This window comes from Meleagris gallopavo, chromosome 5 (genome assembly GCF_905368555.1).
Source record: "Meleagris gallopavo chromosome 5, MGAL_WU_HG_1.1, whole genome shotgun sequence".
In the NCBI taxonomy this organism is placed as follows: Eukaryota; Metazoa; Chordata; class Aves; order Galliformes; family Phasianidae; genus Meleagris; species Meleagris gallopavo.
The window spans coordinates 27,663,145-27,675,433 of NC_139408.1; the positions used below are offsets into that span (position 1 = coordinate 27,663,145).

Sequence of the window (12,289 nt, forward strand, 5' to 3'; positions counted from 1 at the left end):
CTGCTCCGACAGGTGCTGAGGCTCAGTACCCCTGTACTGATTATATTAACAGTATTGTTGCAAACCATCTATTTTATTTCACTTTTTAATGCCCTACACAGGCCCAAAGGAACAAGTTAAATACAATTGTTTTCTGCTGTTTAGGCAAATGGCATTCCTGCATTTCGGAGATAAACATCATAAATAAAATATGAGGCTGCCAAACTGTCACTGAGCATTACTCCAGCAGTGACATCCCCAGGGAAGCAGTCACACAGCGATCCCTTCCCAGGGTGCTCGCCCACTGCCATAGCCGAGATCCCATGGAGAAGCACTGCAGGGCCTGAAGTGATACTTTATTCTTCGCATCAGTAGAGAATAATTAAGAGATCCGCATTTCACGTCAAGCCCAGAAAGTACTTCAGCTTTTTAAAACTGTGCAATTCACTGTAATTTGCCCAGGATCTGAAATGCCATGGTACAGACACAAGAGTAGAACTCATGGGCTCGCTCATCCAAGAGACGTGATTAATTTTTTCCCCCAGGAAGAGAAGCAGCCAATTGCAGAAAATTGCCGAAATAATTTTCCAGAGAGCCATAAGTCACATGAGTCAGCCCTACCCGCAGTGAGTCCAGACCTGGGCTCCAGATCATCGCTCGCAGGGAGAGGAGGAGATTGGGAGCCAGCCGAAGGCTGTGGAAGGCCAAGGGACCGAGCAGCACGCAAGGGATGCACGCGCTTCTCTTACACAACGCTGACATCGTCGATTAGCTCAAGTCGCTTGGCTACCCCGGGGCCGAGGGCCTCGCACAGGACAGCCGTTGGGAGCGGCACGTTCCCGGGCTGGATAGGGGCAGAGGGCAGAGCAGCAGCCCCGGCTGATGGGGGAGGGACGGGCACCCAGTGCCGCCTTGTACGGCAGGCGGAACCTGTCCCGGTGCTTCGGGGTTTTGCTGGGGATGCCAGCCCCCCTGGCCAGCGCTGCCACAGCGCACGAGAGAGAAGCTCAGACATCGCGGGACCGCGCGGCCACCCCTCAGTGCAAGCAGACAGATGCAGCTGTCGGGCACGGCAGGAAAGGGCCCCATAGCACAGCCTCTGTCTGCGAGCGCCTCGCGGACACCCGGCTACAAGTCGGGCCAGGAGGCAAAGGAAGAGAATTTCTCTCCGTTAAGCGGTTCCAGAGCGGGCCCAGCCGGGATGCAGGATGGGACGCGGAGCTTTGCTGCCCCGGGCAGCGCGGCATCCAACACGGCACCGCGTCCTCCCCACGGGGCGGGAGGGCACGCGGCTCCGTGACACACCTCAGCCCCGAGAGAACGAGTAGAGCAAGCGCAACAAAAAAAAAAAACAAACAACAGAAGGCTAGGCGGGGAAGCGAAGAAATAAAAGTGCCAGAGCGAGCTCCAGAAGAGCGGGGCTAAGGGCAGCGCCCGGCAGCGGGACAGCGCTCTGCTCGCGGCGGGCCTGCAGGGAGCTGGGGGCATCGGGAGCATCCGCACGGCTGCTCCGGGCTGCGACGCGCGACAGTAACACCCTCGCTGAGCCAGGAGCCTCGGCTCGGGGAGACTTAGGAGTTTCCGCATCGGCCGGGAACGGCTCTGCCGGGCCGCTTCTGCCCCGGGGCAAAGCGAACCCGGAGCTCCCGGCCGCCCCAGCCGACGGTTCAGCCCGCGCCCCTCCGCGAGCACCGCTCCGCTCCCCGAAGCCTCCCGTCCCGCTCCCCGCTGCCATGGTTACGGCGAGGAAGCCGGAATCAACCCGAAGAGCCCCAACTCCGCCCGCCCCGCTCGGTCACTCACTCCGAGGGGCACGGCGCTCTCCTCCCGCCGCGCCTCCGGCCGCCCCGCAGCCCGCTGCCCTCCGCGGCCGCTACCGCCGGCGGCCGCCGAGCGCGGCTTGCCGTCCTGCCATAAGTAGTAGAAAGTGCCCAGGATCCAGGCGGCCGTCAGGATGGCGATGGCATTGGCCCTGATCCTCCTCATGCCGAGCGCCCCGCGGGAGCCGGGCTGCACCGCCGCGCCGAGTAAGGGCGGCTGCGGGCGGAGGAAGGCGGCGGCGCGGAGCTCCCCCGTGCGCTGCGATGGAGCCGCCCCGGCCCGCCGGGTCCTAACGCCGCGCCCCGCCCTCCCGTGCCCGCCCCGCCCCGCCCCGCGCGGGTCCTGCCGCGCCGAGTAGTGCGAGAGGCGCGCGGTTCCTCGGCGGTGTTGCCGGTGCCCTGCGAGGGGCAGTGCGGTCACTCAGCCGCGCCTGGAGCGGGAGAAAGCCCCCGGCCGACGTTTTACCTAACCGGGTCCCCGCCCCGACCGTGGCCGCGCTGTAAGCGGCGACGCCGCCCGCAGATAGCGGAGGCGGCAGTGCCCGCAGCAGCCCGGCGAGATCTCGGTGCCGCCTCTGACGCAGGCGTACGATGAACATCGACAGCGGTAACGTTGCGCTGCTGACTTTCTCAAAAGCGTCGGCTAATTTCAATAAACGCCCGTTTTCTGACACAGGTGACCTGAGAAACATAATTATAATCGATGAAACAAATCAAGATTGTGCGAAACTCACGCAATTGAGGCGCGGTGCCATCACCGCCACCGCCGCTGCCGGGTTCGGTTGTTACTCCGTGCTGGAATGTTCAGCCTTAGTTTCTGACCGAGGCGGCTGTGGGATGACACATCCACGTTTGTTTGAAACGTGAACGTAAGGTCTGTCTGGACACCAGAAACGGTTTAAAGAAAGATACCCAGAGTTTAACTAAGAGTGTATTAAGAAAACCCATCGCAGGGGCTCGGGGGCCTGAGCGGGTCCCTCCGCGCTGAGGAGCGCAGCCGCACCCTCGCCGGGCAGAGGCTCCATCTTCCCACCCTGCCCCAACCCGGCAGCAGAACTTTCTAAGAAAAGCCTCTGCAGCAGATCCTGCTATGCCATATGGGTGAAAACCGGCCCCAGCTCAGGGGTTTCTCACCAGGCTGATCCTAGTGAGATCCTTCTGCATGGGCAAAGCGTTCTAACAGGGAGAATAAGGCAAAACATCTGTCTCTGAGCTTGCTGCCATCGACGGCTCCTTCCTCCCCCACCGGACCCTCCCTGGGCTGGACACACTCTCCCTGGTGAAGCTTCCGCCCCCTCTGAGCAGGGGCAGTGCTTCCAGGTCAGTTACGGGATAGAAATGAATCAAAGCGATTCACCTTCTGAAGGACTCTGAGCTCAGCCATGACCAGCCCAGGAAACTCCTGGAAAATTGAGAAGAGAGGTGTTGTTCATCCCACTGGGCACAAAGAGCCTCAGAATCTTTCCCCCATAGTGAATGAATGGCAGCTCTGGCGGTCTGAGCACAGCACCTCATATGCTCTTTACCCAGACCCACACCGTTCCTCCATGAACCTTCAGACATGTCAGCCCCACTGCAGAGCCGAGGCAGCAATGTCTGTGCCACCATCCAGCACTGCATGGCTTCGGAGGACAAAAATGTCCTCTGCATTACTCAGCTGAGCTCGCCAAATTCCTAAACCGCCCCAAACACTCTCCTCATCTGAAAGAGCTTTCTCATGCTGGTCAGAGTGTGGGTTTCTGGCAACCCTTGTTACTGTGCCTCTCATCACCTGTCACCCTGCACATCCTTGGCCTCAGCCACCACCACAAACACATAAGGCGTACGTGAGGTCTGACAGCTCATTTTAACTGTGGCCTGCAGCCACTCATCTCCACAGGCACTATGAACGGCTCAGACAAACTGTGCCCCCAGGAGTGGCTCCAGCCTTAATTTATTCTGCTGCCTGGTCAGAAGTGGCACGGGGGGTGGATGATTCCTGCCTTTAACAGAAGATGTGCTGCCTAGGATGGCACACATGCCAGTGAAGGATAGAAATGCCTCCTGGCCTTTGGTTACTGGCCGATATCCAAGTAGCATGGTAGCAGAGGGCAATGACCCAGGGCAAAGTGAAGGCAAAGAGCACACAGCTGGGAACTGGGATTTGTATTAAACTGTACTGGTAAACATTCTTTTAAGTGCTATATAAGGACACTGTGACCTTAGTTATCTTCATGAACCTTTTTGTTAATGAAAATGAGAGCAGAAGGATTCTCAATAAGATGTAATTAACTGTTCTACAACATACTTGTGCTTATCAAGAGAAGCATCTGCTGAAGGCTAACCTTGGCCAGAGCATCTCCTCTGGCAGTCTGAAGGAGGCCGGCAAGTCTTCAGAGAGGGTGACCTGGGACTCAGGACACCCCCTGGGGAGGAGGTGCTGTTAACCCTCTCTGAGCCGTAACTGACTGCAGGAGCTGCACAGCTGCAGGGCTGGGCACAGCCTCGGAGGACACAGTGGTGTTACCTTCACTGCCATTCCTCAAGGCTGCTTTAGCAGAGTCAGGGCAGAATGAGGCACAGAAAATGCCATAGAGTCATACGCACATAGTGAGATCTCTACCGTGAAAAAGAATAAATATTTAAGTAGAAATAGTTATATATTAATCCAAATGATTAAACTAGAAGGCCTACTAACAATCGGCCTGACCAGCTTTACAAATGACCTAAGCTTTCATTCTCCCTTCTACTGTTTTCATCATCATCATCCCTGGCCACGTGCTTCTCTTACTTGATGTATCTGAATTTTTTCTAGGACGGGGATTTATTTCCCACCTTTATGGTAAAGCACGTAACTCTTTTATTGTGCTCAGAATCAATTAGCAATGAAATCCTTTTATTACAATCTGATGACTATTTGCTCTCCTTTACTGGCAGCTCTGTACTGTGACCTGAACAGCAATTTAATCCTCATAGAAATTCTAAGCTTTTGAGGCTCAATATAACTATCAGGTTGGTGCTCATAACAGCCCTTTTAGCAGCTTGCAGTGCTCATCTGGCAAAGTGATGAAGTTCCTGTCTCTCACTACAGAGGAATTCCAGACAAAAACACTGCAGTCTGGGAAGTAACCCATGAAAAATGTCCTACCCAGTTTCTCACGTATCCCTCAAGAGAGGGAGCAAACTGGGTTCAAGTCAAGTGCACTGAAATATGCTTAGTTTTCCTTAGAGCCACAGCAACGTACTTATTTTTGAAGCTCCATCACTCAAAATAACCTGTACAATTAACAGGAAACTTTTCAAAACATTTCAGTCCTGGCACTGAGCATGAGAAAGCCCAGGCTGAGGAGGGGCCAGGAATGAGAGCCATTAACCTGGAAGCCCAAGAGGCACCGAAGTGCGCCAGACTGCCTCCACGTCCAGCCAGGGTCCAGATCATGTCCTGGGGGGAACTGGAGAAGCCAAGAGAAATGGTGGAATCCAAAGGACATCAGGAGCAATTGTCCATCATGTTAGGCTGGAAAAAAGCAGAGAAATCCTAGGTACTTGTGCTTTCCAGCTCCCTGAGCTGTCAGGCAGGCAACTGTCAGTTGGCACTGTTTCTGACTAGAGACTAAAAACCACAACCTGAATCTGGCAGTGTTCCTTTCCATTGCATTAAATAGTGATCTAAGTTGTCCTGATCTTCCATACACACGCCGCTATCTCCTTCTAGAGCTTCCACGGAAACAACTCCGTGTCATCATCTCTACTTGGTATCTCCACATTGCTGGCCCTTTCTGAGTCCTGGGGCAGGCAGATGGGGCTCCTTGAGTTTCAGATCAGGTCCCACAGAGAGCAAAGTGAGATCTGGAGGTGCAAACCTGGGGGCAGAGACTTCCTCTGAAGCTCTCCAAGTGCTGGTGTCTGAGGAGACAGCGCCATAGAGAGCGCACCTGACATTAGGGAGTATCTATTAAAAAAACATTCCAAAGGGCTGCTGGAAATAGAAGCATTTCTACCTGCTACTCCCTATGGGATCTGTTAATGGACCCGCAGTCTATAACCTTCTGCATCTGTTGGCAGCAGAAAGAAACTCTGCATTTAAGAAAAATGACCCCTTGTTTTTCTCGTAATTACCTCCTGAACCTGAACGTGAGGGTTGGCAACAGGGAGCTGCCACTGTGGGAACACAGCAGCCAGAAAGAGAGTGAGAAATGGGGGAACTGCTAAAGCCACCACATACAGAAGTGATACTATTTCATCTGAGAGCCTGCGTGTCTGCAGAGACGCTCAGCTTTTTCAGATGCAGAGATGCATCATCACTCGTACAAATGCATTTCATACACTCAGACCTGTTTTTCAGACTAATTGGAACTTCCAGCAGTCACTGACTGCATCTTCTACTGCTGGCTGAGGACAAGGAGACCTCTCCCACAGGAGCTCAGAACCAGCACGAGCCTGACCATTTCTGTTTGAAGGTCAGAGCAAGATTAAAGGAATGTGCCATCTCCAGCAAATATGTATAATGGCTTGTGCGTGCAATTCCTCTACAAATGTGCCTGCTGCAATGCACTTTTCTCCACAGAAAGAAGATGAAAGATGTTGTACGTGACAGTCATAATCACGCTGCTTAATGGAACACTAAAGAACACTAATATGTTATTTCTTCGCAGTGAAGCCCACACAGACAGAAGCAGCCATATCAGTAGCCTCCAGTCCTGGGTTTCATAGCTCCGTGCAGAGCTTTGTGCAGCCTCAGCCTCTCAGGAAGCACACTGCCATCCATCAGTGTGACACCAACCTTTAACGCTCCATAGCTTTGTTCTTACTGCTTCAAGCTCAGACTCCACCATCACAGCACCTCAGCCACACACAGCTCTCGTGCACCATTCCTTGCCCAGCAGCCCCGATCCCTTTCCTCCATGGATGGGAGGAGCTCACCCCTCAGCACCTCTGTGCAGGGACGAAGGCTGCAGGGAGCTACAACTGTCTGAAAACAGGTCAATCTCTTCTCCCAGGTAACTGGACGAGAGGTAACAACGTTACATTGAGCCAGGGGAAGTTCAGGATGGCTATTAGGAAGAATTTCTTCCCAGAAAGAGTGGTAATACACTGTCACAGGCTGTCCTGGGAGGTGGGGGAGTCACCGTCCCTGGAGGTGTTCAAGAAACATGTAGATGTGGCACTGAGGGACGTGCTTAGTGGCAAGGTGGGGATGGCTGACTAGAAAATTGTACAGGTCTTTTCCAACCTTAATGATTCTGTGAAAAGGCTGGTACCAGGAACACAAAGGAAACACAGCAGAAGGAAGGCAAAGCTCCAAGAGCACACTGGGGAGTGCAAACAGAGAAGGGGAGGGGACACCAGGTTGTCTTTGGGAAGCAGCTGTGGCTGAGGACAGGTGTCTTGTAGAGGTGTTTGGGCTCTGCTGAGCTGGAAGGATGGATTCACTTTGATGGGTTTCCAGCCCTCAGAGACTGATGCATCTCCACAAAGATGACCTAGGTCAGCATATTTCATCTGGTTTATCTTTTACTTTATACTCTCCCGGCATCACATCCACATCCATCTCCAAAGCCTGCTGTGCAATTCCCTGCACTGGGGCTTGTTCTGTCTGGAGACGGGCAGCTGCTCAGACCGTGGTGGTGGTGGTGTTGGTTCCACTTTCCCAGCTCCAATCCCCTTGATGCTACCTTCACTCCATCCCTGAAAGAGGTCTTTGAAGCTTAACTTTAAAATTCAATTCCCACATGCAGGTTTTCCAGCTGTCCCTCCTCTCTGCGTCACCCCTCAGGACATTCCTTATTCTTCCAGTGTTTGGAGATAGACCAAACTTCGGCTTTGATTTGTTGCAGAAAAGAGAGATCTGATTTCACTGAATTCTGCTCTGAAGAGGGCTATTTCTTCTCACTCATGTTTCATCTCTCCCAGCTGGGGCAGAACACACTGCAGCTAACAATTTTCAGGGAATGACCTGAGACTAAGCGAGCCCTTCTGATGCTAGCAAGGGAAAACCTGCTTCTCCTTCTTAGAGGATATCAATAACAACGTTTATCAGAGAGGAGACATGGAAAAATATGAAGAAAAAAAATGAAAAATGGATATTTCCAGTGAGTGGGAAAGGAGATCTGTTCTGCTTCTCAGAAACTCCCAGCTGCTTTCTGAGGATCCTAGCTTTCAGAAAAGAGCCTTGTGACACTCTGCAGGACCAGTATTCCCACGGGAGCTATATGAAGGAGCAACAAAGCATTTCTTATATTGATAGCATGTGCTTAGGGTCTCCGTGACAGGCAAGCCGGAGGGAGCAGGAGCAAAAGGCTGAACCGCGAGGACAGTGATGACCACAAAGAGGAGGAGGAGGAGCTCAGTCCCAAGGACTGCTCTCCTGCTCCTTGGCTCCTTGGCAGATGGCCCACCCTGGCATGGTGGCATTCCAGCACCCGGTTCCTCTGCAGGTTCCTGTGTCTGAGGCTGCTGGGTACTGCAAGGCTCCAGGCTGCTGGCAGTGCATAACTGCATCCAGCCAAGAATCCATGGCACGGATTTAGATTTAATGCCTTTTATTCCCCGTTTTCAGAAAATAAACGTATTTACTTACTGCATGTTTTCACTGCTGACAGAAAGAGGAGCCTGTTGATACACAAGCAACACTGCTTTAATATACTGACAGCATTAAAGCAGTACAACTCCCTCAGGATGGACACAGCTGCTGGATCTGAGGTGTTTACAGCACTGCAGTGCCAGGGGAATGAGCTATAACCACATAACAACCTCTGTACCACCCCCGACACTGCAACAGCATCAAATCACATTCTAGTTAGATAAGCAAACAAAAAGTCTATCAAAAAATCCACCCCCAATCAAAATAATAATTAGCAGCATGTAAACAAGACCTAAGCACAGTTTCAGCAGAGGCAGTAAGGACCCTGGATTACTTCTGTGTCCCCTTTACATCATTTCCACAGGGCAGCAAGGCCAGTGCACACATGGAGAGGGAGCTCCTATCCCTCTACTACACACTGTAATTGGGAATTGAGATCACAGCTCTCTGACACCATTTCCCAATGCCTTTGTATGCCGTTATCACCACAATTAACCAGCAAACATAGGAAGAAGGACAGAGAAGCATGCTGGAGCAGAAAAGCAGGATTCTGTATTAAATATCAACGTGGGTTGCTCCTGTAACTCTGAAGATGCATTCACATCCTTTTGCCAAAACCATTCATCTCAGATCTGCCAGGAGTTTGGCTATGTTTCTCAGTGATAGGAGCCTTGCTAAAAAGTACACCTCTCCCCAGCTCCTCTCAAACAAATAATAGCACTCAATTTTCTGCCATCCCTGAAAACACAAAGCTTGAAACACAAACTGTCTAGAGAGAACTGAGCTCTCACCACTGACTGTAATGGTCAGAGAAATGACTCTGAACCAACGAGATCCAGGCTTCCACCCAGCACAGCACTCATACAGCCCTCTCCTCACCCTCATGGGTGGTTTGAGGCATCATTCCTGCGTGCCTTGCACACCACGCACCACACTGCTTTGGAAATCCCCTTTCGTTGTGTTCGCCAGGCTTCTCGCTTCCTCTTTCTTCAAGGTAAAAGCACAGTGCTGGAGGGACAGAAGTGTAAATGTCACCCTGGCTTTACTGGCATCTATTTCCCATCTTTATTCTGGCACAATTCCTTGCTCAGCAGTTATGTTTCATTTCCCAGTTAAAAAAGATACACATACATCCATACACCAACAAGAGGGGATCTCTAAGAGAGTAAGGCTGTTGAGGTTACTTAGTCCATGTTCTCCCCCTAAATAAAGTTCTGAGGTTTAAAAAATGAGCATTTACTTAGCATCAGAAAATCCATCATGGCTGAAGGTCCAGTTTCTTCTCAGGGGAGTGGGATTTTTGGAAAGGCACTAAGCTGCACTTTTCAAAGAACTCATTTGGCTCAGAGATCTTTTTTTTTTTTCTTTTTTTTTTTTTGGCAGCATCTGTCTGGAGGAGCAAAGCTTGGTGTTAAAACACAGGGCGAGGAGTGAAGGGGAAGAGTGCATGCCAAGGTCACATCTGCAGCAGCAGTGATGGCAGCTGCACAACAGCAACATTAAACCTCCCTCTGGTGTAGGATACACATACAGAGGCTTCTTAAGAGCAAAAAAAAACCACATTAATTAGAGCTCTCCCAGAGGAGAGCTGCGTGGCTGGTGTGGCAGAGGGTGAGTGAAGGGCACACAGTGTGGGTGGGAGCAAGGTAGGACATATTCTCAGCTTTATCACCACCAAATTTGGCAGTGCAGATTGTTTGCAACTGGGGAGCCGCCTGGGAGGAAGCAGTGCGACCTGTGCCAAGAAGCAATGAGCATCAGAAGGACTGAAGGTGACTATTTCAAGTGAGTGAAATGATTATCTACTTTTGCTGTTGTTTTTAAAGCACAGTAGGAGGCGTCAGCTCTCCCACCTCTCTACTAGTACTCACTGCACCTCCTGGCTTCTCTGGCCAAAGCTGCTGCAGCACTCGTACACTGCTGGGGGCAAGGGCACCTTAAGGAACTCCCTGCAAGCTGGAAACCTCGAAAAAAGCAGAGCAGAACTGGAACGCAAGAAGATAATGGAGATAGAGCCCACTCACGCTGCAGAGAGCAAAACTGCTCGGGTATCTGCGAGGGTCTAATGCTCAGCACCATCTAGTGGTCGTCACCTTTGGCTGTCACGCACAGAGACACGAAGCGGGTCTCTTTGATTTATGACGCTTTTCCTCTCCATAACCAATTTGTCAAGAGTCATGCAGCCTAGCCTGACATTTTCCAGGGCTCAGTAAGGATGGATCAAGTTCTAATCTCATTGCTTGGGCTGACTTTCTTCCTTGTGAGAAGGAGATGTTTTTCCTAAAGGGAAAATATGTGTAAAATAGAGGCACTCTTTTAAGATATCAGCAGAGCGATTTGAGATATGCAGCTGAACGACATCCAGTATTGCTGCCATTTATCACAGGGGAGCCAGAGGGGGAAAAAGAGAGTGTAATGCTGTAAAACATATGGAAAACATTATCCAAATAGCACAAATACAACATAAAGCCACACACGCAAACAGAGCTCAGATTTGGGCTCCCCAAGCCCTTGCTAAACAAGTTAGGATAATGAGTTTTTATTCACAATGCGTTTAAAGGAGGTCCCACTCTCGTTTTCTCAGTTTGCCATCAGCAGAGTCCCTCTGCATTTATTTACAGCTGAATGTCCTGGATGGAACCGGAGAACAGAGGAAAAGGGGAGAGCAACTGACAGATGTCCAGATTGTCTGACAGATGCAAAGTACGTTCAGCATTTCCCAAAGGGTGATCTATCAGAAAGAACCTGGTGCTAATCAGTATGAAACCAATACATGTCAGATCCCCACAGAGCACCCACAGTGCAGAACAGCTCCTTAGAGAAAAGCTTTCTGGGGAGGAAAGGACCTGGACACACAGCTCTTCCCTTAAGCCTACAGGTTCACCTCAGCCTTTCTCTCATACTTGCCCCACTGGTGCTGAGATGCATAAACGTCTTCTCCCTTTTGCTCCCTAATCACCACACAAAATTTCCATTGTAAGTGAAGACAGAAGCCATATTTTATATCATTTATATCTGAAGCTGGAGTTTTCCTGTATCGGGAAATGGTTTCTTGTTACTAGTAGATGACATCATTATTTTTACAGTGAAAGCCTTAGCCCTATTTTATTTTTTTCAGTCTTCTTTTCTTCCCCCATCTTGGAAATGGAACTCATCCAATAGCTTGCAAAGACCAGTAACAACAGAAAGATGGTTTGGCTCTGTCTCCTGGCGACCAGCACTAGTGAGGTAGCATCACATTGGTGAAGTTAAGACAAACAGCACAGGGGCAGCTAAGTGGGCAGTGAGAGTGCAGCAACAACCTGGTGCAGAACTACCTTCCCACAGTCACCTGCAGCTTACACAGCTTACACCTGCCATTCACAGTGGAAGAGCAGCCTGCTTTGAATGCAGGGGATTATGTTTCATCCACCCCTTTTTGGCTTCTCCCCCACTGAAGTTAACCGTACTGTCTCTCTTATGTTACCCACTCTACCCATAAGAACATATAACACAACTGTCTTGCTGCTGGGCTGATAAAAAAGGGCAAGCTGTGTCCCTCTGGAAGACTCCTAGAGGAAGAGGGATAAGTCTTCTTTGCATTTCTCTCAAAATGCCTCCCCTTACTCCAAAGCAATGTACCCGAGGATGAGGAAAAGCCCTTATATCACTTACATAATGTAACACAAATGTGAGAAAGTGCTTTAAATGGCCCTTATTCCCCAAGAACCAAAGGATATTGGAGACTGGGGGAAGGATTTTGCAGGGAAGCCTGCAACAGACCATGGGAATGAGAAAGGCCATTAGGGACATGCATGAGCTACTGAAGCATTGCCCCATGCAAAGATGCACCAGCCTGCTCATCTGAAGTCACCTTTTAGGACTGCTGTTGTTTTCCTGCTTGGGAAGCAGTCCTCCTGGAGGCCTGAAGAAAGGAGGAGATCCAGGA

At 50.9% G+C, this 12,289-nt stretch overlaps 1 protein-coding gene across 1 annotated transcript in view; it reads right to left on the bottom strand.

The window, feature by feature from the left end:
- Nucleotides 1-2,126, bottom strand: part of GALNT16 (polypeptide N-acetylgalactosaminyltransferase 16) — a 59,535-nt gene extending 57,409 nt beyond the window's left edge. The window contains exon 1 of the mRNA XM_085224957.1: nucleotides 1,783-2,126. Within this exon, the coding sequence (XP_085081083.1) occupies nucleotides 1,783-1,965 (183 nt within the window). The 5' untranslated portion in view covers nucleotides 1,966-2,126. The remainder of the gene's footprint in view (nucleotides 1-1,782) is intronic.
- Between the last annotated feature and the right edge of the window lie 10,163 nt (nucleotides 2,127-12,289).